This window comes from Papaver somniferum, chromosome 6 (assembly GCF_003573695.1).
Source record: "Papaver somniferum cultivar HN1 chromosome 6, ASM357369v1, whole genome shotgun sequence".
Taxonomy (NCBI): Eukaryota; Viridiplantae; Streptophyta; class Magnoliopsida; order Ranunculales; family Papaveraceae; genus Papaver; species Papaver somniferum.
Window position 1 is genome coordinate 6,354,618 of NC_039363.1, and position 26,805 is coordinate 6,381,422.

At 36.5% G+C, this 26,805-nt stretch overlaps 1 protein-coding gene, 1 long non-coding RNA gene and 1 pseudogene across 3 annotated transcripts; 2 read left to right on the forward strand and 1 right to left on the reverse strand.

Moving 5' to 3' along the window:
• The first annotated feature begins 10,640 nt into the window (after nt 1-10,640).
• On the forward strand, nt 10,641-17,912 carry LOC113290394 (annotated as a pseudogene).
• Nucleotides 17,913-18,826: 914 nt separating this feature from the next.
• Nucleotides 18,827-23,117, reverse strand: LOC113290395. The gene is made up of 6 exons (XM_026540002.1): nt 22,838-23,117; nt 21,629-22,557; nt 21,345-21,581; nt 20,763-20,946; nt 19,355-20,517; nt 18,827-19,201 (listed from the first exon to the last, which is right to left on the reverse strand). The coding sequence occupies exons 1-6, from the start codon at nt 23,115-23,117 to the stop codon at nt 18,827-18,829; spliced, it is 3,168 nt and encodes a 1,055-aa protein (XP_026395787.1).
• A 1,004-nt stretch (nt 23,118-24,121) lies between these two features.
• LOC113285376 lies at nt 24,122-26,057 on the forward strand. 2 transcript variants are annotated; one of them, XR_003328620.1, is made up of 7 exons: nt 24,122-24,391; nt 24,492-24,530; nt 24,664-24,832; nt 24,936-25,022; nt 25,303-25,497; nt 25,590-25,788; nt 25,996-26,057. It is a non-coding gene; the product is annotated as an uncharacterized LOC113285376 (long non-coding RNA). The 2 variants fall into 2 exon arrangements; XR_003328619.1 differs by having other exon boundaries at nt 24,936-25,497.
• Nucleotides 26,058-26,805: the final 748 nt, after the last annotated feature.

Consider the following 26,805-nt stretch of genomic DNA (forward strand, 5'->3'; position numbering starts at 1 on the left):
ACATTAGTTGGTTCAACAATAGTTAACCAAATAGTTAGCCATATGATCACTTTCATATCAAACATATTCTTCTTCACCATAACTAGTTCAAATGACTCAAATGAACTAGTTATAGAGTTGTTCAATTGCAAGGAAATCTCATGTACTACACAAGACACAATTGAAAAAAAAACAACTTGATCCAGTTGAATCGGTTCATGAACTATATAGATACGGTTTGCAATTGTATTCCTTAGTTAATATGAATAAGTTCACAAACATTGTTTTTAGATATAACCTACTCAAGTTCGCGGACTTAAGTTCCCGGATGGAGTTCACAAACTCCAGCAGAAATTCTCGGGTTTGAGAACTTCGCCAGTTCGCGGACTGGGTTCGCGGACTGAGTTCGCGGACTTATCTCATGCACTACTCCGGTTCACTTGATCAAAAAAGTTCGCAAAATTCGGTTCAAGGAATAAGGACTTATACATATATGTGTTTCCACAACAATGTTTATAACCTCCAATGGTTATATAATCTAAACTCTCATTTCAATCATTGAAACATTCTCAGAGGATGTTATATAGTTGTTATTCACAAACCATTTTTCGTCATAGAAATTTTCAAAGTGATTGAAACATAACATGGCTTTTGTCACTAGGTAAAGATGAACTTGGCTAAAGCGAAATCTTACCAACACATATTTCGAGAAATAAATAGGAGAGATAAACTCGGCTCGAAATACCAAATATGTATAATCTAAGTCTATATAACAAAACGACTTTTGTCTCAAGATAGGAGATAAATAGACTTTTGAGTGATAGTTAAGTTCAAGTCTCCACATACCTTTTAGTCGATGAAGATCCATGATATGCACATTTTTGTGTTATATAATCTCAATTGTATATATTATTAGTGCTCAATTTTATATTTATTATGGCTTTTTATGTCCATGTAGGTATTTTTGGAGAAATAAGCTTTTGCGGCGAAATTGGCTAAAAAGTGGTTTTTGCGCTCGTTGGAGAAAATTATTATACGGACTCTCACTTTGGATAAGGGGTAGCCTAATTACTAAGGGGTGACCAATTACTAAGGGGTAGCCTAATTACTAAGGGGCATCCATTTTCAGGCAGCTGCTAAAGGGAAACCACTGCTGGATAAGGGGAGGTCATCTTCTTCATTTGAAATTTGAATTTTGGAGGGAAAATAAGAACAAAATTAGGTTTGAAGAATTGAAGGTGTTCTAGGGAGATTCAATGGCTGAAATCATATGGGTTTGTTCCTCTTGGATAAACAGGGCTGGTAATGGTCTTATTTTTGCCCAGAATTGGCTAGACAATCCGCAGGAGATGAATCAAGTTTTATAGTTTTTGGCGGGAAAAATATGCATGCAATTGGTAGAGTTGGGGATTGAATTCGATCGATTTCCAGAGTGATTCAATGGCTCAAATTGATTGGGTTTACTCCCTAGGACTAAACAGGCCTGGTGAAGTCTTTTGTTTGAACCCAAATTGGCTAGAATAGCCGGAAAAAGAAATAGAAGTTAGGTTTTGCACGGGTCTCTGTATGACTTATTTTTGGAATTCTAGGAAGACTAAAGGCAAGAAACTCTTCCCAAAGATACATATCTATCTAAGGAAGAGTTTGAGATAAGTTGGAAAGCTCAGAAACGCGTGAAACAATTTTGGGAAGAGATTATTGTCGTAACTGCCAAGAAAAGAAAAGAAGAGATTTCGAGAAGTTTTGGGGAGATTAAATCGCTCTGTTGGATATATATAAGTTGCTGGGAGTTCATAGAAGGGAGTCGAGACTTTGGGGGACCGAGCTGAGGGCTTGGTGAAGCTGCAGAGGTGAAAATCAAGAGTTGCACAGAAGACGTTTCTGCTGCTGAAGAACAACGTCGTAGAACACTTCGCAACTTAGCAAGAAACCGTTACCTAATATTTCAAATCCAATACCTTTGTAAAAGCTTTGCAACAACTATTCCTGTTAAAATTTATTTGTAAGGGAAGCTTCCGTAACATTGGATTCTGTAACAATTATATTTGTTACAGATTCACTTCTTCAATAAAAACACCTATTTGAGCCATGATTAAATATTTTGAGCGTGTTTTTGACATGAGGAGATAAACCCCAACACTGGGATGATGGATGAAGCCCTATTTCACAATCACTTGGTAACTATAATTGTTTCTTTATGACTTTTGCACTTGTTTTAATCGATTTATGATTTTTCTTGATTAGTTGTGATTTTGTTTGATGTCGCATGATGGGTTTTAGGAACTTTTGATGTGTCATGCTTGTGATTTACATCTAATGCTTTATAAAATCTACTTTTGGCAAAGAAAGAGTCAACAAAAGAGCTAGAATTGTTATGAGTCATCATATGAACTAATTGAATGTGATTAGTGGTGAAATCCTAAGTCTCAGTACCTCTCGATATTCGTGACAACCTTGTGAATATATTTTTAGTATTTTTATTCTTAGTTCTTAAATCAAACCTTTACACAATCCGAGTTGAACGAACTTTACTACCACTTTCAAAACTACATCAATCCACCAGTTCCTTGAGTAGTCCTTCGTCTTGTATGATGATTGCCATGGATTTTTTGAGCTCAACTACACTTTGTATCATAGTCCGAGACCTTAGCTATAGTAGACTAGAAAACAAGACTTATAATTTTGATCACTAACATTGACAAACATGCTTGAGATAGCAACACATGCGAGTTCGACTGAACAATGCTCTAACAATGCCTTATTTAGGTCACTAAATTCGATGCAGATCTGTATCCCCTTATTTTTCCTTGGTACTACCACCATGTTTACTATCCATTATGGGTACTTTGCTGGCCTGATTATTCCTGCGTCTAGCATCTTCGATCTGTAACTCTGCTTCTATTTGAGGATGATATGTTGTTGTTATCTTCCTTATCCTTTGCTTGAATGACCTTGCGTTCTTGTTGATATCTAACCTGTGACATGCAACAGAAGAGTCTATACCTGGCATTTCGTCCATGTTCCATGCTAAAATGTCTTTATATTCCCGTAGAATGTTGATCGTCTTTTCTTATTCTTCTTCCTTGCCCATCTTAGTTCTGATTTTCAACATCTTTGGTTTTTCTTTTGTCCCAACATTTACGTCTTTTGTCGGCTCTGCTGCGGTGAAATTCTCCTTTGGTTCTCTTAATGGTGATGGTTCATTTATCTTATGTATTAGTTCACCTTCCTTTTCTTGGATCTCGCTTGGTATTCCTTTTCTTTCATGTGCTCTTATCATGTATATTCTTAGTTCTTCTTCCTTTTTCGATTCTTTTGCCTTCCTCCATCTATATTTTCGTTTCTTTGCGCGTCCTTCATAATTCTTCACATCTATTTGACTGCAAACTTTCGCGCTCCTGGTATATATCCCTTTTGATTTCTCCTATTCCACTTGGTGTTGGGAAACGCATGCACTGATGAAAATTTGAGGCCACACCTTTTATCGTATGCACCCATGGTCTTCCCAATAACATATTGTATGGTGACTCCACGTCCACTACGGAGATTGTTACCTTCCTTTCTATTTCTCCTAAAAGTATTCGTATGGTTATCTCACCTTTCGGTTTTGTTATCGTCTCATTAAAACCGTGAACGTTATATGTAGAGCGCGTTAGATCCGCGTCCTTATATCCCATACTCCTGAATGCGCGGTAAAATAAAATGTCTACCGAACTGCCCGTGTCTATCAAGGCCTGTCTACCGCCCTCTCTTTTGATGCTTTCGCGCTTTCACTTTTTTCTTTTCGCTCTGCAGTTATTGTAACCACCAGTGGATCTGTTCGCCTTAAATTTTCTTCTGGTATATCATCCGCTGCAAATGTTATCTTCTGTTTTTCCCACTCCTTCAAGAGAAATATTTTTTCCACCCTCATGATCTTCCTTCATTCATAATCTCGTATGTGTATTTTACCTGTGATTCCTGCATGAAAATCCGCATCATTCATAATCGTTTTTGTTATTGAATTGCATTGTATACGCCTGTTGCCTTGTTTTGCTCTGATAATCCTTATTGCTTCCATTTGTCCATTTTGTACTTTAGCACATGTTTGGCTTCTGCAGTTATTCTCCTTCTGTACCTGTTGGATCTGTGTCTGGATTTTCCGATAATTGTTGTTTCTTTCGCCCATATGTGCAGATTCAATAATTTCGCTTCTGCTTATTCTTCTTCCTGCTATTCTCCTGCTCTTCCTGATATCTGTTACACGCTCTACTGTAGATGCTTGTCTCACCACCTTTTTTTCCTGAAATGATATCGCCTTTTGATAAAGTAAGAGGTATCCTTCAAAGATCTAAAACTGTTATGAACCAAAACTTTTTTCCGGCGATAAAAAATGTGGTATCATTTTACGGATCTAAAAATTTAGAAACTCTCAAAGTTTTGCGAAGACAGTAGCAAACTTTTGCTTGAAAATAAAATCAATAACTATTTAGAAATCGTTCTAGAATTCCACATACTTACTCCTCCAAACTGTTTTCTAGCGCCAAAATGTAGTTGCAGGAAATCCTACAATCACACCCTAGTAGAGTCTATCAACTCTATTCAAGACATCATGGGAAGAACTCTAAATCATTTCATTAAAAGATAGATCAAACACAAAATATATGAGTAGAAACCCTAACTTGAGAAATAAATAACTTTCTCTCTACTAAATATCTTATCTTAGTTCACCAAAAGATCTCCCCCTTCTACAAAGACATTTGGCTCCTTTTATAGGAGTTTACATAGTGGAGGACAACTAATAAATCCCCTATTTTCGGATCTGGTGCGGGTCAACGTCGCTTGGACTTTATTATTGCCGCATGGGTTCTTTACTGTCGCGTTGATCTTTATACTCTAGCTGTGACTTGGTGACGTTATCTAGTTCATCATCTAGGATATATTGTACGCATTCGTGTTCGCTTGACACTAAAGAGATTATTTTGCGTACCTAACGAGTGTGCGGTATTTTTCACCCACAGTCTAATCTAACTAGTACAGAGCATGTGTGATGTACGATGGCTAACACACTTGACGAATTGTAGGTGCATAATTTTGAAACTTTTGAAACTGAAATTTGCGTTTCTAAGTAAATTGTATGGGTAACCAACTTTTTAAATACCAGATGACCGTGTGTAAAGGGTGGGTGTTGACCGAAGTCTCAAAATTTGCAACAGTCTTTGCAATAAATATAAGCTTTGTTATTCGATTTTGTTATTCAATTTTAATTAATGCAATTGAATGCGAAATTGTTAATTTTTTTTGATCAATTTTATGTTTTCCAAACAATATTTGGGGACTGTTGATATTAGGTTATCAACTCAATTTAAAAAATAAGATGATCCAATTTGATCCGATTGAAATGAATTGAAAACAAAATTTAAAATGATATGTGTCGTACAGAGAGAACGAGACTTACATTTAAAGTTTAACCCACCATATAGAAAGTCTCCCTTTGATCGACCGGTAAGCATTACTAGTTTCAAGACCAGACAACATAACATACAGTAAAACCTCCATATATTAATAACCCCCAAATATTAACAAAATATCGTGGTTCCAACTTGGGCCAGTTATAAATAGTAATAACCTCCATATTTTAATAATACTGTTTTTTCCAGTCCCGTCTTAAGAAATTTACCTCCATATATTAATAATCGACACCATATTAGAGAAATATAGATCTTGTTACATTGAAATTTATAATGAAATAAAATACTTATCTATAGTTGTTGAGAAAAAGAGGTAATTTTAGGTTATTACTATAATTTTTGGTTGTTATAGATTGATGAATTATCTTCTAAGATACCTAGAACTATTTATAATTGTAGAAAAACATCAAAAAATTCATGATAACCTTACAAGTTCCTAGATACGTACATGTACCAGTGTATTGGAGCTATAAAAACGTAATACATTATCTAATAGGATTTACATACATTGAGCTAGAAATTTTTCATTTTTTCTAGGTATACCTCCCTATAATAATAACCTCTATATATTAATAAATTTATGAATCCCCAAATATATTAATATATAGAGGTTTTACTGAAGTAAAAAAAAATTATACTTCACCGTAGTTTCGTAAACGTTTATAAGCTTTGCCATGCATTTCAAAGCCACTTGATGATAGATATTGCATCGGTACAATACGAGTGCCGGAACAGAAGGATACATGCGCGGAACCAAATTCTAATCATTTTTTTGTTGATTTCCTTGCTGCCACTAAAAAAGAACGATTTTTTGGGGACCATCCTTTTTTTGGGGGAAAATTGTTTTATTTTGGGTAAAGACATTAGAAGTAAATCTAGGTCACCCCATATCTGATATTTATATTAATACCTAAACTACCCTAATAATTAATTTTAGGTTATGGTTAGTTAAACGATTTAGTTAATAATAATTAGTGAGATTATATTAAAAGACGGTATGATTATTAGATGAGTAGAATTTTAGAGAGAGTAAAGTTAGAGAAGATGAAGGAAAAAATATGGAAAATAATTTTTTTTTCTAATTCACTAAGTTTGGGTATTCAAGTGATGAAAACTCATCTGATTCTTCATCTCCATCCTCTCCTAGAGTATTTGTTAATATTCACAATGATCCGGATATGAGTTATTTCTTAGATGGTGATTCTATTCTTCCCAAAACTCAATCTCAAGATGAATATGATGGATTTTATCAACCACAACCGGAGGAAGAGTATTTGGGTGTCTAGGAATGCTCCAAACTTAGATAATGTATGTTGAATTAGTCAAAACTTTCCTAAAAATGTAAATTTTTCAAGTGGATTTGGGCTAGTTCGGTTACACTATATCAAGAACAGCTAACTGAACTCATATGGAAGTGCAGTTCGGTTTCTTTAGCTATTAACGAAAGTAACCGAACTCACCTGAAAGTGTTGTTCGGTTACTTTCTCCAAACACGCAGGTTACCGAACTCTCCATTAATGAAGGTTTCTCAGATTTCAGTGTAATGTTCGGTTGGTTCGTTTACAAATTAACAAACCGAACTTAACGTAAAAATTAGATCTAACTTAGTGTACAAAGTTCGGTTGGTACGCAACCAATAACTAACCGAACTTACGTAAAAATAAGAATTAACTTAGTGTACAAAGTTTGGTTGTTTCGCAAACTGCATGTTTACGAACTAGATAACCGAACTCTAGGTAATATTAGAGTTTACTTAGTGTATTAAGTTCGGTTATTTCGCAAACTCGAAATAACAGCGTAAATAATCGAACTTAGGAAAAAAAAACCTGAAGTTCCAGTGTAATGTTCGGTTATCTAGATAAAATAAGAAGTAACCGAACGCTTTATTTGTTACTTGTTCGGTTATATGTTAACTTTGCTTTATAAACCGAACCTTGAGTTCGGTTATTGCGACAAAGTTTACAATTAACCGAACTCTAATATGATTCCAATTGATGTTTTTACATTTCTTGTATATGGAAAGCCAACCTATACCAACGGATGATCAACCTTCTCCGGTTAATATTTTGTTCGAAGATACATATCATCACTATGCTAATGAGTTGGTATTTTACTTACCTATTGATGCGAAGAATTTGGCTAGAGAACATGCTAAGAAAGTCAATTGCGTCCTAGTTTTGAATGGAAAAGAAAGCCAAACTCGTTTTGAAATGGTTTGTGAGAGAAGTGGAGATCCCGATGTTAGTCACAAGAGGAAGGGTTATGATTATAAAGGAAAGACGACGAGGAAGAACACAACATGCTCAAAGAAAATTAAATTTCCGTTCAAGCTAGTATTTATGCTTTGTACATTTCATATATGGTGCAATATGATGAATAGGTGCAAGTCTCAACTTTTTCCACCTAAGAGGATAGGATTGGAAGAGATAAGTAAGCTACCAGAAGATGAACAAGCGGATGCAAAAGAGGCATTCGATAAACAATACACCATAAATCATGCGAAATGGTGTATCACATGGTCAACATTATCTCTATTGACATCGTCTTGGATGACAACACCCGGTAATGACCCACGTCCATACTTAGCATTTTTGGTTCCACGATGACCGGCATCACAGTGTACTTTCCCTCGAGGCGTGGGAGTTCTCAAATCTTCCAGTAATGGTTGGTTGAATTTTTTACCATTGCCACTAAACAAAAAAACAAAAGAAATAAGGAATAATTCACGGAAAAAAAACTAACTCAAGAAAAAAAAATCGTGTTCCAGGATAGAGTTCGGTTACTCAAGTATTTTTGCGAGCAAACCGAACTCCACATATATATGTAATTAGCCAAGAGTTCGGTTTGTCAAGGTTTTTTGCGAACAAACCGAACATATTGGACAGAGTTCGGTTATAAAAGAACTAAACATAATGGTAAAAACAGTAAAGTTCGGTTACATGGAAATTTTTGTTTTTCTTTTGAAATATGGGTAGAGTTCGGTTACATGACATTTTTAAAAAAATTTGCGAAATAACCGAACAGATTGGAAAACGTTCGGTTGTATGGGTACTAAACATATAGGGAAAAAAAGAACAGTTCGGTTACATGGAAAATTTATTTTCTATTGTCCGGGTAGAGTTCGGTTACATGGTAATTTTAAACATTTATGCGAAATAACCAAACAGAGTTGCTACAGTTCGGTTATGTGGGTACTAAACATTTTGGGAAAAACAAAAAAGTTCGGTTATATGGAAATTTTATTTTTGTTTTGGTAATATGGCTAGAGTTAGGTTATATGGCAGCTCAACATATTTTCGTGAAACAACCGAACTCATGAGTTCGGTAACCTAGTTTTAAACCCTATAGAACCGAAATGTTCTTCGTGTTCTTCATTTCATGGAGTTCGGTTAAGAAACTAGGGCAACAATAAAACACGTTCTAACCGAACTCAACACTGTAACTTCCATTTGAACCCTATTTTGATGATTTCTAATCAATTGAATCGATGAAAATCAAATTAAAAGTAATGGGTTTGTCAGGAAATACCTGCGAATCGGTCCCATGGCAGACTTAGGGTTGTTCTTGCGACTGTTACGCCAAATCAATTGTTCACCTTCCGATTGAATTTGCTCCTCAATTTCATTTTCTTGATTAGCTAGATGTCCTAATGGTGGACCTGTTCTTGGGAGTTTATTGGTTTTCTTTCGAAGAACCATTTATATAGTTGATTGATTAATCGACAATGAAAAATTTATAAATCGATGATTAACCGATGAAGACGAGTTTGAAACGAAGAAGAAGAGAAGAAAAAAAAATTTCTCCCAAAACGAGTTTGTGCGGCGGGTAGGGTAGGTCTGATTTTGTGTTTTTGCTAATAGATTCAATTAGGTTAAATTTATATTTTGGTAGTTATTAGTTTAGTTATAATCTAAATTAGAGTTTGGGGGAAATTAGTAAAGTATCGGATTTAGGACATCCTTATAAGTATAGGATAGATGGCCTTATAAAACAATGGTCCCCTCAAAAAAAGGCTGGTCCCAAAAAATCGTTCCTAAAAAAGGAGGAATAAGGCTCTTAAAAACACTCGGCCCGTAGGCAAGATTTTCCCCTGGATCAGTTGCCCCAGGGCAGATGACCCACCAAGGACATCTTGCACCCATTAAGCCTATTTTCTACGAAACCAATTTGTACCCGATGAGGGTCACTTCATTTTTGTGGTATCCAATCAGAGTTTATTTTTCTGAATAGCCCAATCCCAAAGGTGAACTGGGCATATGACTTTTGCAGGTATTTTTAGAAAGGAAACTATTTCATGAGTTATTGTTAAATGAGCTAAGCAAATAAAAAAAAAAAATTTAAATGAAATGAAATGAAATGGTCCATTGTGATTTTCAATACCTTGGATGCCCTGGAGATGGAGGTTCTGGATGCAATCAAGTCTCAGTTGCCACTGCCGCCTATTTACACCGTTGGTCCTCTTCATTTACTCCTCATCGGATTCCTTTAAGTGAGTCGCAATCTGTTGGATCGAACTTGTGGAAAGAAGATACATAATGCTTGAAATGGCTTGATTCCAAAGAACCTAACTCAGTCCTGTATGTGTACTTTGGCAGCATCACTGTTATGACAGTCAAATATTTTTTTTGTTTACACTATCACTTTATGACCAACTATTTGACTGCCTTTATAACGCAATTGCGCTCATGTAAACCTTTTCGTCTATTACCGCATCACTTCATCACCAAATTAAAGAGGCCTCCACCAACATTTGAATGCACATAGCGTGTCTACCAAATTGGACTAGTAAAAATTACACCTTGGCGGCTTTGTGTACAGTCTTTGCAGTTGCACTGCAACCTCTTCGGACAGATGGACTCACAGGGAGTGGAGGGATGATAACGATTGAAAACAACAGTTTATAATATTGAGAGTTTTGCGAGACCTAGGGGCCAGGGGGTGTTTTCATCTATCAAGGTGTCCACATGCATGGACCTCCCTTGAATAATTTTCTGTTGGTAACTAGCAAATTAAATAATTGTTCAAAACTTAGTACAACGTCAGAGGATACGTCGTATGTACACGTAGAGTGGGGTAACTAGCATACTAGCCTGTCTGATCTGTATATATTGTTAAATTATCACTTAGTTTGAATTTAACTTAAAGAGTACGTCATATGCACGCAGAGAGTAAAGTCAAATTAATTTGTGCTATATATACATGTATGTAAAACACCATGAACATATCGCACATTAGATAAGTTAGAGAGATAGAAGTGAGATAAATCATGAAGAAGCCTCATGTAGTTTGTATTCCATATGCAGCTCAAGGTCATGTAAATCCCCTGATGAAAGTAGCAAAACTTCTTCATTTCAAGGGCTTCCATGTTACTTTCGTAAATACAGATTTCAATCATCAACGTTTACTTAATTCAAGAGGATCCGATTCTCTTCAAGGTTTACAAGATTTTCGTTTCGAATCAATCCCAGACGGTCTTCCACCGCAAGCAGATGTCAACGTCACACAAGATATACCATCTCTATGTATTTCAATGCGAGATACTTGTTATGAACCATTTAGAAACCTTGTCCTCAAACTGAATGATTCTGGAGAAGTTCCTCCTGTTAGTTGTATCGTTTCTGATGGAGGTCTGAGTACTTTTACTCTCAAAGTTGCGGAAGAGTTTGGAATCCCTGAAGTAGTCTTTTGGACTACTAGTTTCTGTGGCTTTGCTGGTTATGTCCATTATCATCATCTTGTTCAGAAAGGTCTTGTTCCGCTCAAAGGTAAACACTTGCAATTAATATATCTCCCTGGAACAGTGTGTACATTTTATCTCGGTCGTTGCATTGATTGTTTATTTGGTTTAAGATATTCGTAGATTCAAAATCATAGTAGAGTAATTTACTGATTGTAGCCACTATGTTGTCGATTAATTTTCTAATTTCCAGGCGCATAGCTTCCCATGTGCCGGCCATGTTATCGATAGAATTATTCCGAAAATCAGTTTTTTTTTTACCTAAATCATTGAGCCACCCACAATATTTGTGTCGGGTGAACAATAGAGTGCATCTCATATTGCACTTGCCCCCTTGCTAACTACTACTTCTATTTCTGCAAAAGTGTTATCATCACCTTCCAATTTTAGCTTAAGAAATACTCTTTTCGTCCCATTATTGATTGACTTATTTTAAAACTGTTTTTTTAATAAACTAGATCAATTAATAGTGGGAGGGGGAAATAGTTTTAAATGAAAAAAAATAAAGATAGTATACTGCTAGAACATTATTAAACTGTGGAGTGTCACGTTGTGTATGTTTTAGGATTATTGAGTTGTTAAGGGCTAAGTCCATGATAAAGATGGTGTATGCATGTTGCAGATGAGAGTTATCTGACAAATGCTGGGTTTCTTGACACACCCATGGATTGGATGACGGGAATTGGAGACGTTATCCGGTTTAGAGACCTTCCTAGTTTCGTCAGAACAACTGATTCCAACGAAATCATGGTCAATTACGTTACAGGAGAAATTGCAAAAGCAAAAGATGCGACAGCCTTGATTTTCAATACTTTCGATGATTTAGAAAAAGATGCTTTAGATGCATTCAGATCTCAGTTATCACTACCACCAATATACTCAATTGGTCCACTTCAATTACTTGTGAATCAAACCAAGTAAAATGAGCTGCAATCTGTTGGTTCAAATCTATGGAAAGAAGAAGCCGAATGCTTAAAATGGCTTGACACAAGAGAACCCAACTCAGTCGTTTACGTAAATTTCGGAAGTATTACAGTTATCACTCCTCAACAAATGATTGAATTTGCTCGGGGATTGGCTAACAGTAAACATACTTTCTTATGGATAATACGACCGGATTTAGTTATTGGTGATTCGGCAATGTTGCCGGCCGAGTTCTTAGAAGATACTAAAGACAGAAGCTTGTATGCAAGTTGGTGTCCACAAGAAGATGTATTGAACCATCCGTCCATAGGTGGATTTTTAACTCATAGTGGGTGGAACTCAACACTGGAAAGTATATGCGGGGGTGTACCTATGATTTGCTGGCCGTTTTTCGCCGAACAACAAACAAATTGTAGGTATTCTTGTGCTCATTGGGGAATTGGAATGGAGATTGACAATAATGTGAAGAGAGATGAAGATACTTTGTTAAGTTTTGGTAATTCTCTGTTCTTTCATTCATTCATCACGTCTTTACTTATACAAGACCAAATTTGGGTTACAAGACAGAAACCCTAGACCTACCGACTTGAGACCGATTACTTGGGTCTCAAGTTTGCTACTTACGTAAACAGACCATCTACATGGACTATCCAAGTTGGTCTCAGAATCCAGACCGAATACGTAGGGCTCAGGACACAGTCTTGAGCCCAAACACTACGTATCTCCTAATACCCCCCTCAAGACGGAGCATGTAGGTCACAAATGCCCATCTTGGATAAAAGACCTTGAAATTGAGCTTTCCCTAAGGATTTGGTGAAGATATCTATCAATTGCACCGCCGTAGGAGTGTAAGAAGGTGATATAATCTTCTTCACGATAGCATCTCTAACAACATGACAGCCCACCTCTATATGTTTTGTTCGTTCATGAAAGACTGGATTCTGAGCAATGTATAATGCTGATTGACTATCACACAGGAGCTTCATTCCATGCGTATGACGAACCCCCAAATCACCAAGTAATTGTTTCAACCACTTCAACTCACATGTTGCTGCCGCCATGGACCTGTATTCGGCTTCAGCTGAGCTTCGAGAAATAGTTGGTTGCTTCTTTGTCTTCCAAGACACCGGTGAATTCCCAAGACGAACAAACCATCCTGTCAATGAACGTCTAGTCAAAGGACAACTTGCCCAATCTGAGTCACACCACCCTTGCAAACTTAGGGTACTATCAGAGAACAAACCATTCTTTTTCAAGTATATAACCACTCGAAGTGCAGCTTCCCAATGTTCTATTCTCGGTTTTTGCATAAACTGAGACAGCGTATGCACCGAGTATGCAAGATCAGGTCTAGTCACTGCCAAATAAATCAGTCTACCAATTAGTCTTCTATATTTCTCCACATCATCAAACAAATCTCCCTGCGCCAAAGCAAGACGGTGATTAGTCTCCATTGGAAACTCAGCATGTTTAGCTTCTAATAAACCCGTTTCCATGATAATATCCAATGCATATTTCCGCTGGCATATATAAATACCCTGTTGACTGCGAGCTATCTCCAAGCCGAGAAAGTATTTCAATTTTCCCAAATCTTTCATCTTGAAACATTGTCCCAAGTATGATTTAAATTTATGAATCTCCACTAGATTATTCCCTGCAACAATCAAATCATCTACATAGACCAAGACATTAAGCTGCATGTCTCCCTTGGTCATAGTAAAAAGAGAGTAGTCTGAGTATGCTTGCCGAAAACCATATTTCTTCAATGTTGTTGATAGTTTGGCAAACCAACAACGAGGATCCTGTCTTAAACCATAATGATTTCTTCATTTTACATACCATATTTGTCTGACCTTTGGCAAATCCAGGTGGTATCTTCATATACACCTCTTCCTCCAAGTCTCCATGAAGAAATGCATTATGTACATCCGTCTGATGTACTTCCCAATGTTTAACTGCTGCGACAGCTAGAAAAGTACGTACAATTGTCATTTTTGCAACTGGTGCAAATGTCTCTTTGTAATCCAACCCTTCAACCTGATGATTCCCAAAGATCACCAATCGTCCTTTTAATCGTACCAACTTCCCATTTTCATCATACTTCTCCGTGTAAATCCATTTACTCCCTAGTGCTCTCTTGCCCGGCGGTAATTCTTGCAATTCCCAGGTACCTTGTTCTTCCAAAGCTCGGATTTCTTCTTCCATGGCTTTCCTCCACCCTGGATGCTTCATGGCTTCTTTAAAGTTGCGCGGTTCAGACCCAGCTGTTATAGCTGCAAGATATTTCTTATGCACAACAGAAAATTTATCACAACTAACATAATATGTCAAAGGATAAGGCGTACCTGAGGATGATGATTGTGTAGAATGAGGATGAGGTAGAATATTTTCTCGAATGGTGTGCGTCACAAATCCTTTTAGTCCGCTAGAAGGGATCTTCTGTCGCTTCCCTTTACCCATGTCACCCTCAACTACAACATCATTGCGAGAAGCAATATTTTCTTCATGTTTTTTCGGAACATTGTATTGTATTCTCTCACCCATACCCTCGGACTCAACTGAAACACCAGCACCTGTAGTCTCAGTAGAAGCACCAGCATCCTCGGTCTCGGATGAACCACCAGCGCTGTCTGTCTCAGTTGAAACTCCACCTTGAGGAGCTAATACTGCTTCTTCTCTGTGTTCATCCTCACTCCAGTACTCATCAGGACTGGACTGAACCCTCTCAGCCGATACACCTTGCATATCAGTCGCAGATGGAGCGTTAAATATCGACTGCATCATCTCAGTCGCCATCTTACTCGATACACCATCAGTCTTAAACGGAAATTGATGTTCAAAAAACTTGACATCTCTTGACACCCGAAATTTTTTCTTGTCTAAATCATATACTTGCCATGCCTTTTTACCAAACGGATAACCAAGGAAAACACACCTTCTTCCTCTACTCGCAAACTTATCCCCTTTACTACTTTGATCATGCACATAGCACAGGCATCTAAATACCTTCAACTGATGATATGGAGGCTGTTTTCCAAACAAAAGTTCATATGGAGTTTTATGATCTAAAATAGGTTTAGGCGTACGATTGATTAAATACGCAGCCGTCAATGCCAATTCCCCCCAAAACCTTATTGGCAAATTGGCTTTAAATCTCAAAGCCCTTGCCACATTCATTATATGTTGATGTTTTCTCTCAACTCTTCCATTCTGTTGTGGTGTACCTACACAGGATGTCTCAAACATTATCCCATTAGTTCGAAAGTATCCACGCAATATATTGAACTCAGTTCCATTATCACTTCTAACAATTTTGATTTCTTTATTAAACTGACGCTTCACAAGAGCAATGAAGTTAAGAAATGTCTGTTCAACTTCAGTTTTGTTTCGAAGCAAATAAATCCACACACCTCTTGAAAAATCATCTACTATTGTCAAAAAATAGTGTGCTCCACACGATTACTGAGTCTTATACGGACCCCATAAATCTATATGAACCAACTCAAAAATACAACTGGATTTACTGAGACTACTAGCAAAACTACTCCTATGATGTTTTGCTCGTGGACAAATATCACAAGCATCATTATTCTTCTTTATTAATCTACTCACTCCTTGTAACTTCTGCAAAACTTTTTCTGAAGGATTTCCTATACGCCGATGCCATAGCTCATATGTATCTCCACTAACAGCCATAACTTCAACTTGAGGCACACCACAGAAAATATACAGTCCACCTTGTCTCTCAGCCACTCCAATCATCCTCCTCGTCAACTGGTCCTGTATAAGACATAAACTGTTAGTACATTGGATAATACATATTTTCTCATCAATAAGTTGTGTAACCGAAATTAAGTTACAAGTTATCGGAGGCACATAAAGCACATTCTCTAGTCTCAAACCCCCAGGAAGGATAACAGTTCCTATCTTCTCAGAAAGTTCATACTTCCCATCTGGAAGTCCAATAGTGCATGCATTAATATCTTTTATCTCTATCATGTCATCCCTTTTATATGTGACATGATTTGTAACTCTGGTGTCTACAATCCAAACAGTTTTATTCTTCTTACCTTGGAGCTGAGGCGTGGATTTTCTTGAGTTTAAAAACTTAACCACCTGTTGAAGATGTGTTGCCGTGACTCCGGTTAAACCTGACGCTTCTGATGAGGGCTCTCCACCTGAATGCCTTGTGTATGATATATTAAGGTTGTGTGCTCGAACCTGGTTGCCTGCACCTTGTCCTCGACCACCTCTACCACCGGTAAAGTTAGTGCCACCACGCACTCTACCATTGGTTCTGCCTCCTCAACCAGATCCTCTTCCGCCTCTAGGTCTGTCTCCCCACCATTCTGGGTATCCAATACGTTGAAAACACCCATCCTCTGAGTGTCCATCTCTGGTACAATACTTGCAATGCTTGTTAGGATCATACGTATTGTTGAGTTTACGTTGATCAGATTGTACTCTGAATGCCATCACATTGTCATGTACCTCCGTAGACATAGCTACTTCTCCTATACGCAGACGCTCCGAATTCACCATTGTCTGGTATGCTACATCTGTTGATGGAAACGGGTCTCTATCCAACAGTTTTTCACGCACGGAACTATACACAGAGTCTAATCCAATCAAAAAATAATGCAGAAAGTCTTCTTCTCTCAACATGCTTACTTGTGATGCGATATTACAAGTGCACTTACCACACTTGCACTGAGGTACCTTCATGTATGTTACCATCTCATCCCGTATCTTGTTCAATCTCCCAGAGTACTCAGCTACACCTTCTGCTTTCTTTTGTTTGCACTCACTTAACGAAGCTTTCAGCTGACAGATTCTTGTTCCGCTTACAACACAGTATCTTCTCTTAAACTATGTCCACAGCAAGTTTGCATCATCATAGTCTCCCAAGCTCGATCTAATTGATGAATCTAACGTGTTGCTAATCCATGAAACAAGCATTGACTGGACAGCAATCCACTCTTCCAACTGGTCACTATCTTCGATCAGGTTTTGTGATTGTTCCATCAACAAAACCAAACTTCCTTTTAGCTATCAATGATCGTCTTATGGCTCTAGCCCATTCATCATAGTTAGACCCCTTTAAAACAATCGGCGTGATGATGATACCTGGACCATCACTCGATCCTAGATGGTAGACTGGATTCTTCTTCTGCATATCACACTCTATATTTTTCCCTTTGGATGACTCTGTTTCACCATCCATCGTTTTCTTTTAGGGTTCTTAACCGGATCGTGATGCCAAGTTAAGTTTTGGTAATTCTCTGTTCTTTCATTCATTCATCACGTCTTTACTTATACAAGACCAAACTTGGGTTACAAGACACAAACCCTAGACCTACCGACTTGAGACCGATTACTTGGGTCTCAAGTTTGCTACTTACGTAAACAGACCATCTACATGGACTATCCAAGTTGGTCTCAGAATCCAGACCGAATACGTAGGGCTCAGGACACAGTCTTGAGCCCAAACACTACGTATCTCCTAATAGAACTCAACACTGGAAAGTATATGCGGGGGTGTACCTATGATTTGCTGGCCGTTTTTCGCCTAACAACAAACAAATTGTAGGTATTCTTGTGCTCATTTGGGAATTGGAATGAAGATTGACAATAATGTGAAGAGAGATGAAGTTGAGAAGCTTGTAAGGGAATTGATGGACGGAGATAACGGAAAGGAAATGAAGATTAAAACAATGGAACGGAGAAAGAAAGCTGAAGAGTCAACTTCACCTGGTGGGTCATCTGATTTGGATTTGGACAACTTGGTTACAGCTCTTCTTTCTGGTGGTACTCTTATTTGATTCCTGTTTGTTTTTACTATTATTTTGATTAAGGTGAATTGATTGATGCAACAATGTTGTTTGTTATGTTTTGATTGAATTTGTATTTGTTAAATAATTTTCTTGTAATAATTGAGTTTATGCTTTTGTCAGTGGATTGAATCAACAACTTCATCAAATTTTGACCATCACCATCATCAATGAATGGGCTTGAGTAGATATCTCAGTTCAAAGTAAAAAATAAAAATAAAAAGGTCAAATTCAGAGTACATTAAAAAATTACATTTGGTAAAAAATCTGGTCAACAATTCGTTGATTCCACAACAGTACGAAACTGGATACGTGTGTATATAATTTATTTTACTAATTTGAGTTCGGTATGAAAAATACCCCAAACATTAATTAATAAAATACTATGTTATAGGTGTGGGGAGGCATGATTCGTGATCTAAAATGTGCAATATGTATTTGATATACCAATCTACATCACCAACTGACGGCTGGCGCGGTGGTCGAACGGTAGTTAAGTAAGTGACAGGTCGAATGGAAAAATTCGCGTATCATTCTAACTAGGGTTTGTTTGGAATATCCTATTAGAAGTGGTTTTGTTAGTTTCAACTTCTTTTCCAAATTTCCTAGTAAAATAAAACAACTTTTATTCTATAAATTGCTAATAACAAACTAGTTTCAACTTCTTATCCAAACTTCCTTTTAAACAACTTCTATTCTACAAATTGCTTGTAAGTCAAATGTAGAAGTTTTTTTCTTTCTGATAGGAAAATAAATATATTGAAGAATGAAACTTATATATTGTCTATCTCCAGATTTCGAATGATGAAAGGGTGATCATACCAAATCGAGTTTGCATTAGATCTTGCATATTTTGCTAAATCATTGGCCACTCTATTCGCTTCTTTTTTAACATGAGAGCATTTCTATCTGCTAAAATAATTAAGTAAAACAAGACATTCTTGGATGATACTATTTATCGTCCAATTTATTCTTCCAGTGATTTCATTAATTGCATCCACTACGTTGATGTTGTCTCCTTCCAAGTGCAGCTCAGTAATATTCCTCTTTTTAGCCCATTTCAGTGCTTCCAGCGCTGCAATAGCCTCCCCTTGCTCCTCATCTACTGCTGTGGATGAATTCCCTTTTGCTAGAATGAAAGTTCCTGCAGAATTACGAGCTATTAGTCCCACTCCTACTGGTAATATTTTATTAATAAAAGAAACATCAAAATTTATTTTGATGGCAAAATCTACAGGTGCCAACCACTTCAGATGTGTAGAAATACTTCTACCGCTACTCTGAGGGGTTATGATTTTTACTTAAATATCAGAAATAAATTTTTTTAACTCATGGATAGAACTATCTGGTTTGAACTGAACGTTATCAAAAATTATAGCAAATCTGAGTTTCCAGATGTGCCACATAATGCATCCAACAAACCTGATCCTTACCTGCAGCTGCACATCATTAAAGTTTTGAGTTGTAAACATGTTAGTTAACCAAGAGACCAAATCCAGATTACCAACAGAGGCTAGCGTAATGTTATCCATAGCAAACCAAATTCGCTGAGTTAGAGGACAATGCAAAAAAAGATGTTGAACATCTTCCTTACAATTACCACAGAAAGGACAAATGTCATCAATGGTTTGAACATGTTTAACCATTTTATCTCTAGTAGGAACAGAGTCTTGATGAATTCTCCATATGAGATGGAGAATCTTAGGAGGTAAACTCATGTTCCACATTCTCTTCCATGGAAAGTTGTTATTGCTACTAATAACTCCTGAAGAAGACTCATCTAGTAAGATATTGTAAGCAGACTTGAATGTGAACTTCCCGTTTCTAGTACCTGTCCACCTAATTTTATCCTTTCCTATCATTGGGACTCTAATTCTACAAATATTCTCAACAATTTCTAGCAGAACATTTATCATGTTCAAATCCCATTTTTTAGTATCTTGCTCAATGAGTTGAGAAACATACTCAACTCCAGAAGACCAGTTGGTATAGGGAAGTAATTCCGTAGATTCAGGAAACCACCTATCTTTCCATATGTTAATGTCCCTGCCATTAGCAACTTCCAAACAGCAGTGTTTGTTGACAATCTGCAATCCTTGGTAAATTCCTCTCCAAATCCAGCTTCTATTAGTACTAATTTCATCTGAAAAAGGAGAGCAGTTAGGAAAGTATTTATGCATTAAAATTTGAACCCACAAAGCATTGGGATCCTGTAACATCCTCCAGGCTAGTTTAGCTAGGAGAAATTGATTAAAAAGAGAAGATTGTCTGATATTCAGACCACCTTTCACTTTAGAATTATCAACAGTAGACCAGTTTTTGAAATAGAAACATCTATTATTATTACTCTTACCCCACCAGAACCTTCTTTGAATAGCATCCATTCTATCATTTAACTTTTTAGGCATAAGAAACACACTCATATGATGAGTAGCAATGGATCCTAAAACTGTTTGAGTGAGAACTGTCCTAGCAGGCTGGTTTAAATGCTTAGCTCTCCAATTACCTAATCTGCACCCAGATTTATCAAACATATACCTGGGAAACTTTCTGTTTTGTTCCTTTGAAGCAGTAATGGAACTCCTAAGTACTTCTCCTGTAAACTCATTTTTCTAATATTAAGAATATTAGTAATGGTATTTTTATCCTGGTTACAAGTTTTAGGACCGAAAGCAAGTCCAGACTTGTCAAAGTTTATGGCTTGACCAGATATGCTACTAAATTTTTGAATGATAGAGTTGAGATGTCTAACCTCTTTAAGGTTTGCCTTAGTGAAGATCAAAAGATCATCTGCAAAAAAAAGATGAGACACAGAAGGACTGGAAGGAGTAATTTTAATACCTTTAATAAGATTCTTATCTTCAGCATTCATCAAAGCTTTAGAAAAAATGTCCATGCATAAAATAAAGAGGTAAGGAGACAAGGGGTCACCTTGTCTCAAACCCCTTGTTGGTTTGAATTGTTCACCTGGAGCACCATTTAGAAGCACAAAAGTGGAGACAGTTGACACACTTTGCATTATCATCTTGCAAAAATCATTATCAAAACCATGGAATCTCAAGCAATCCTCCAAAAAACTCTATTCAATCCTATCAAAAGCTTTATTCATGTCAAATTTCACAGCCATAAGACCTTTTTTAGATTTATGTTTCTTGAGGGTGTCAACAATTTCATGTGCAATGACAATATTGTCAGTCATGAGCCTATTTTGGATAAAAGCAGTTTGAAAGGGACTGATGATTTTACTCAATAATGGTTTTAATCTATTGGATAAGAGTTTTGAAATAATTTTATAAGAGGTAATACACAAACTTATAGGTCTAAAATCAGATGCATTCTTAGGACAATCTATCTTAGGTATCAAGGAAATAAAATTGTGATTGTTCTCTTTTAGAATGAACTTGTTATGAAAAAAATTTGCACCATGTGAACAGTATCATTGCCAACAATATCCCACAACTGTTGGTAAAACCCAACAGGGAAACCATCTGGACCAGGTGAGGTCCAAGGTTTCATTTTGAACACTACATCTTTTATTTCTTCATGAGATGGCATTCTTAACAAAGCTATATTATCAGATGCAGAAACATAAGGAGTAATATAATCAAAAAAGATTATTTCTTTAGAGGGATTACCTGTCTTAGCCATATTAGAGAAATGCTGTAATAAATTAGAAGCAATTACATCCCTATCAGTGATCCAAATACCAGTAGAGTCTTGTATAGCCTCAATCTGAGTTCTTCTTTTTTATAATTGGCCCTATTGTGAAAATATCTAGTACTTATGTCATCTAAAGCTAGAGTGTCATCTTTTGCTCTTTGTTTCCAGAAATCTTCCTCTATATTCTGCCATTTATTAAGTTCAGCTAAGAGACTAACAATCCTATTATCATTAGTATCCACAACCGCTTGAGAATGAAGTAACTCTAACTGGTTATTGATATTGCTGATAATAGTCTGAATATGTCCAAAAGATTGGATATTCCAATCTTTTAGAACAAACTTCACATGTTTCAAGTTGTTTTTGTGTATGAAGGCAGCAGAACCATTATTACAAGCATTCCAGTTCTCTTTAATGAGATCTTTACAACTTGGATCAGCTAGCCAACACCTTTTGAATTTTATAGGTCTTCTGACAGGATTAGAAACTCTAGAACTAGTTAGGACAATAGGGCTGTGATCACTTGCTATGGGAGCTAGATGGTAAACATGACATTCATTATAAAGATTAAACCAAGAATCATTACCCATTACTCTATCTAGCCTTTCCTGAACAAGGTCAATTATATTCCATGTAAAATCAACACTTTGGAGACCTAAATCATCAACAAAATTTCTAGCAATATCAAGAGCAGTTTGAGTATGAGGGTTACCTCCTTCCTTTTCATCATTACTAAGAATGAAATTTAAATCACCAATTAGAAACCATGGAAAGCTAATGTTTTCACTGAAATTTTTCACAAAATTCCATTGATTATCCCTGTTTCCATTTTTCAAAGCACCATACATACATGACATAAGAATTTTAGATCTAGCATCAATATAGTATTCACAATTCCCCACATTATAAGCAGAGATAAGAATTTTTAGATTTACACCATCTTTCCAGAGGATACAAAGGCCACCTGCAATTCCAACTGTGTTCACAATAAAATGATTAGGATAATTAAGAGGCTTAATTAGACGCTCCATTTTTTTGTAATGGGACTTAGTTTCAGATAGAAAAATAATTGTGGGATCATTTGTTCTCACTAAATCCTTAAGATGGGCTCTAGTATTCTTGTTACCATATCCCTGGACATTCTAGGATAAAATTCTCATAGTTGCAGGCAAATTTTGAAAACTAAAAATAGTAAAACTACAACTTGAAAAGTAATGCTGGTAGTTAAAGAAAGAAAAGGGATGAAAGATTAATACCGTAGCAGTAGGGTTTTCGTTGGTAACACTCCTTCTCGGCTTGCACTCCTTCTTCAATTAGATCGTGTTCCATTTCATCAGTCACCGTAATAGGTGTCCCTTCCCCAACATTCTTATCAAGTCCTTGATTATGTGATATTTCACATAGATCATCATCCTCTGACAAACCATTATCTTCCTCATTGTTTCTAGATCTCTTGAGTTTTCGGCCTTCTTCAATCTCTTCTTCCTTATTTTTTGCTAACTGAGCTTGGCTTGCTTCACAGATTTGTTGCACCATTAAATCAATATCCTCAATAACTCCCACACCATAAGCTTTGGCTAAATCTTGAATATGTGATATGTACTCCTCATTTGTGTCAAATCTTCAGCTACATTTGCACACTCCTCATCATTGTGATAAAAAATGAAGCATTCCTTGCATAATGTATGAGATTGTATTTCCCAATGATAGCGAACCCATGGAACTCCCCCTGCAGCAGTATTCCACCATCCACCTCGATGGAGTGGTTTTGATAAATCAATATTCACTCTGGATGTAATTGGATTTCCTTCTCCTGGTCTACAGTTCTCTGGGTTAATCGAGATTTTTTCATCTAGCTCATTGACTGCATCATTGACTACTGACAAAGAATGATTTTCTAAAAGCAGATGCTGGAATTGAACATTCCATTCTTAGTGAGTAAACTTTTGGTTTTGAACTTTAATAGAGGGGTCATAGATTTCTAGGTTAAGCAAACATTTGAGAACGTTCCATGGCCATATCTTAAGAACAACACGCATTGTTTCTTCTGAATGAAACTTGAATAAAAAGATTTTCTTGTCAATACCACGTACCTCTTTTACTTTATATCTTTTCCATAATGAGATTGTTGCTTTCCTCACATCCTCAGTAACAAGATGATCTTTTGAGAACAGTTTCACTATGCCAAATTCCCGGATTAGTAACAGGAATTCGTAACGGCTAATGGGCCGTTACAAATTTCCCGTTACAAATAACTGTTACAAAAGTTTCATAACAGGGTCTGGCCGTTACTAAATTTTTTATAGGTGTGCCACTCACACGCTTGGTCACACCTGGATCGTAACACTTGGAATTTGTGTGTGTGTCATTCACACCCTTACTATTATTTTTCCGCCCAATATGGGTTATGCTAGGGGATATTTCCTACCCTGCTTGTGCCATTCACATGCTTGATACACTAGAGAATATACTGGACACAGATGAGTTGATTTTTTTCATTTCTCATTTTCTTTCTCCTTCTCTTTTCTGCTCTGCCTCTCTTCTCTTCAAACCCTAAATTGAAATCACAGAAACCCTAGTGAAACTATTAGCCAAGAAAAGCTTAGATTTGTATTAGGAGTGAACTGAAATCACGATTCTCACGATTATTCTCAAAAATCTCTTGTTTGTTCATCATTTTTTAGATCTGTATTAAGGTTTCAAAATATGTTCATCTGAAATAGAAAAGATAAACCCTAGAAACCCAGTAAAAAAAATCTGTAATCGTATTTTTCAGATTTGTAATCGAATTGATCCATTGAAGTAAATAGGTATTAATATTTATGAATTCACTCAATTTCTGTTAACCCTAAAAAGATTCTTTTCTCATTAAATTTGATTCTTCTAATTTTGGTTTGTTCAATTTTTCAGGTTTGTGATGAGAATGATGTTGAAATTTTTACTTCCAAGGTATTCAAACATTATTGCATCCTCTAATTTCAATTTCTTAATTTACGTTTTTTTTCCCCTGCTGATTTGGAGTTTAGATATGTGGATCTGGATACTTAATAATCTGTTTTTTTTCTTCTTTTCTATGTTTTAGTGTGGCCGGTAGTAGTGTTGGTATTTAAGGCTTGGTGTTCTCTGGTGGAGTTGCAACAGCTTCAGGGGGAGGTGGTTATGTAGGGGGTTAAGTAGATTCAGAAGCATAGGTTAACACAATGTCTGGCATCGATGGACTTACCAATCAAAACCCTAACAAATCATATGAGGTAATTTATTTTCTAATAATCCTTTTTATTGTTGTTCTTTTGGTTTGTATTTATGGATTATGGTGAAGTCTGATACTGTGTGTTCGATGTTTTGATTTTGTAGGTTGTTCAACCACCTACAGATTCTATATAAATTCAATGTTTTAGTTCTAAAGGAAATTATATTGTTGCTACTTCATGGGATAATCAGGTTTATTTTGGTTTTTCGATTTAAATTACCCTTAAGTTTTAATGTCTGTGTGGTTTTGTTAAATAATGAACGAGTGAAGGCTCAAATTTGGGCTGTATTGATGGAAATTACATGTTAGATGTTGGGAAATACAAAGAATAATAACTAATACAGGAAGTGTTGCAAAAGCAACAATAGTTGATGCCCAACTGGTAGTGACATTTTGACTATTTTGTTGCTTGCTTTCTTGGTTGAAATGTTGCTTTAATGTGTTGAATGGTGGTATATTTATCTGGTTTAGGTTTTGTGTGCGTCTTGGAAAGATGATGGAATGACTGTTTTCTTGGAAGGGTGTGATAAACAAGTAAAGATATGGCCTTTGACATCTGGTGGTCAGCCTGTGACTGTTGTTATACATGATGCTGAACCATAAAACAGTTGCTTGGATACCAGAGATGAATCTTTTGGCTACAGTAAGCTGGGATAAGGTTATCAAGTAAGAATTAGGTTCACTTATTCCTTATAATTTAAACATATTTTTGAATAATGTGTGTGCTTAATTTTTTTTTCGCTAATTGATTGATTCAGGTACTAGGACCTTAGGCAGCAAACGCAAATCCATACACAACAGCTTCCAGAATGTTGTTACTCACTCTCTGTCAAGTATCCTCTAATGGTTGTTGGAACAGCAGATAGAAGAAATATGATTGTTTTTAACCTACGCAACTCTCAGAGAAGGATTTGGTTACCTGCTAGGAGATCCAATCCTAAGAACGACGGCGCAAGGGTAAGATTGGATTTGGTTCCTATCAGTTGTAACATTTGTTTTATTTTGAGCACCCAATTTTGTATTTTCTTACGAACAATTAGTTTGTTTTTTTTGGTTTTGTTTTTATAGGTACTGATAGATACATTTTTGTGTCCGATTTATCTCGATTCTATATATTGTTAAAGCTCATTTTTGTACTTATTATGGTGTTTTATTTATTTGTAGGTATTTTTGGCTAATAAACATTTTTGGAAAAAATTGGCTCGAAAAGTTGTCGGAAAGCACCCGGAGGACATTTGTTATTCTGACTCTCACTTTGGATAAGGGGTAACCTAATTACTAAGGGGCATCCCATTTCCAGGCATCTGTTAATCGCACCCCTACTCTGGATAAGGGACAACCATCTTCAACATTCAAAAACCAGAAAATTGGCGGGAAAATAGTGCAGTTAAAGAACAGTTTTGGTGATCGTGATTTGGAGGAGTTTGAGGTCGATTAAACCTCTGATTTTCATAGGATAGACTCCGTATGGGTCTAGGAATCTGATATGGGTGTTTAAATCGATTAGAATGGGCTCAAACGACGGATTTTTCTCACAACAAGAAAATATGGAAAGTCACGTGTGTGACCTGTTTTAGGGAATTTTAGAGTGATTAAAACGCTGTAAATCTTCCCAAAGATTTGTATCTATCTAAGGAAGAGTTTAGAATAAAAAGGAAAGCTCAGAAACGCGTAGAAATCCTAAAACAAGAAAGTATCGCAACTTGGCCATGAAGAGAAAGAAAGAGATTTTGGAAGATTTGGGAGAGATTTAGTCGGTATTTTTGATATAAATAGATGTCTTGGGTCATATAGAAGGGATGTCGAGAGTTTGGGAACCTAAGGAGAGCCAGAGAAGAAGAAATCAGAGCTTTACCAAACTCTGTTTCTGCTGCTACTGCTATTGAAGAAGAAGAAGAATAGCTGAAGAACATTGACCCTCGGTAGACAGTCGCAGAAAAGTGTCGCTGTTTAACAGCTGAAGACATTAAGTTG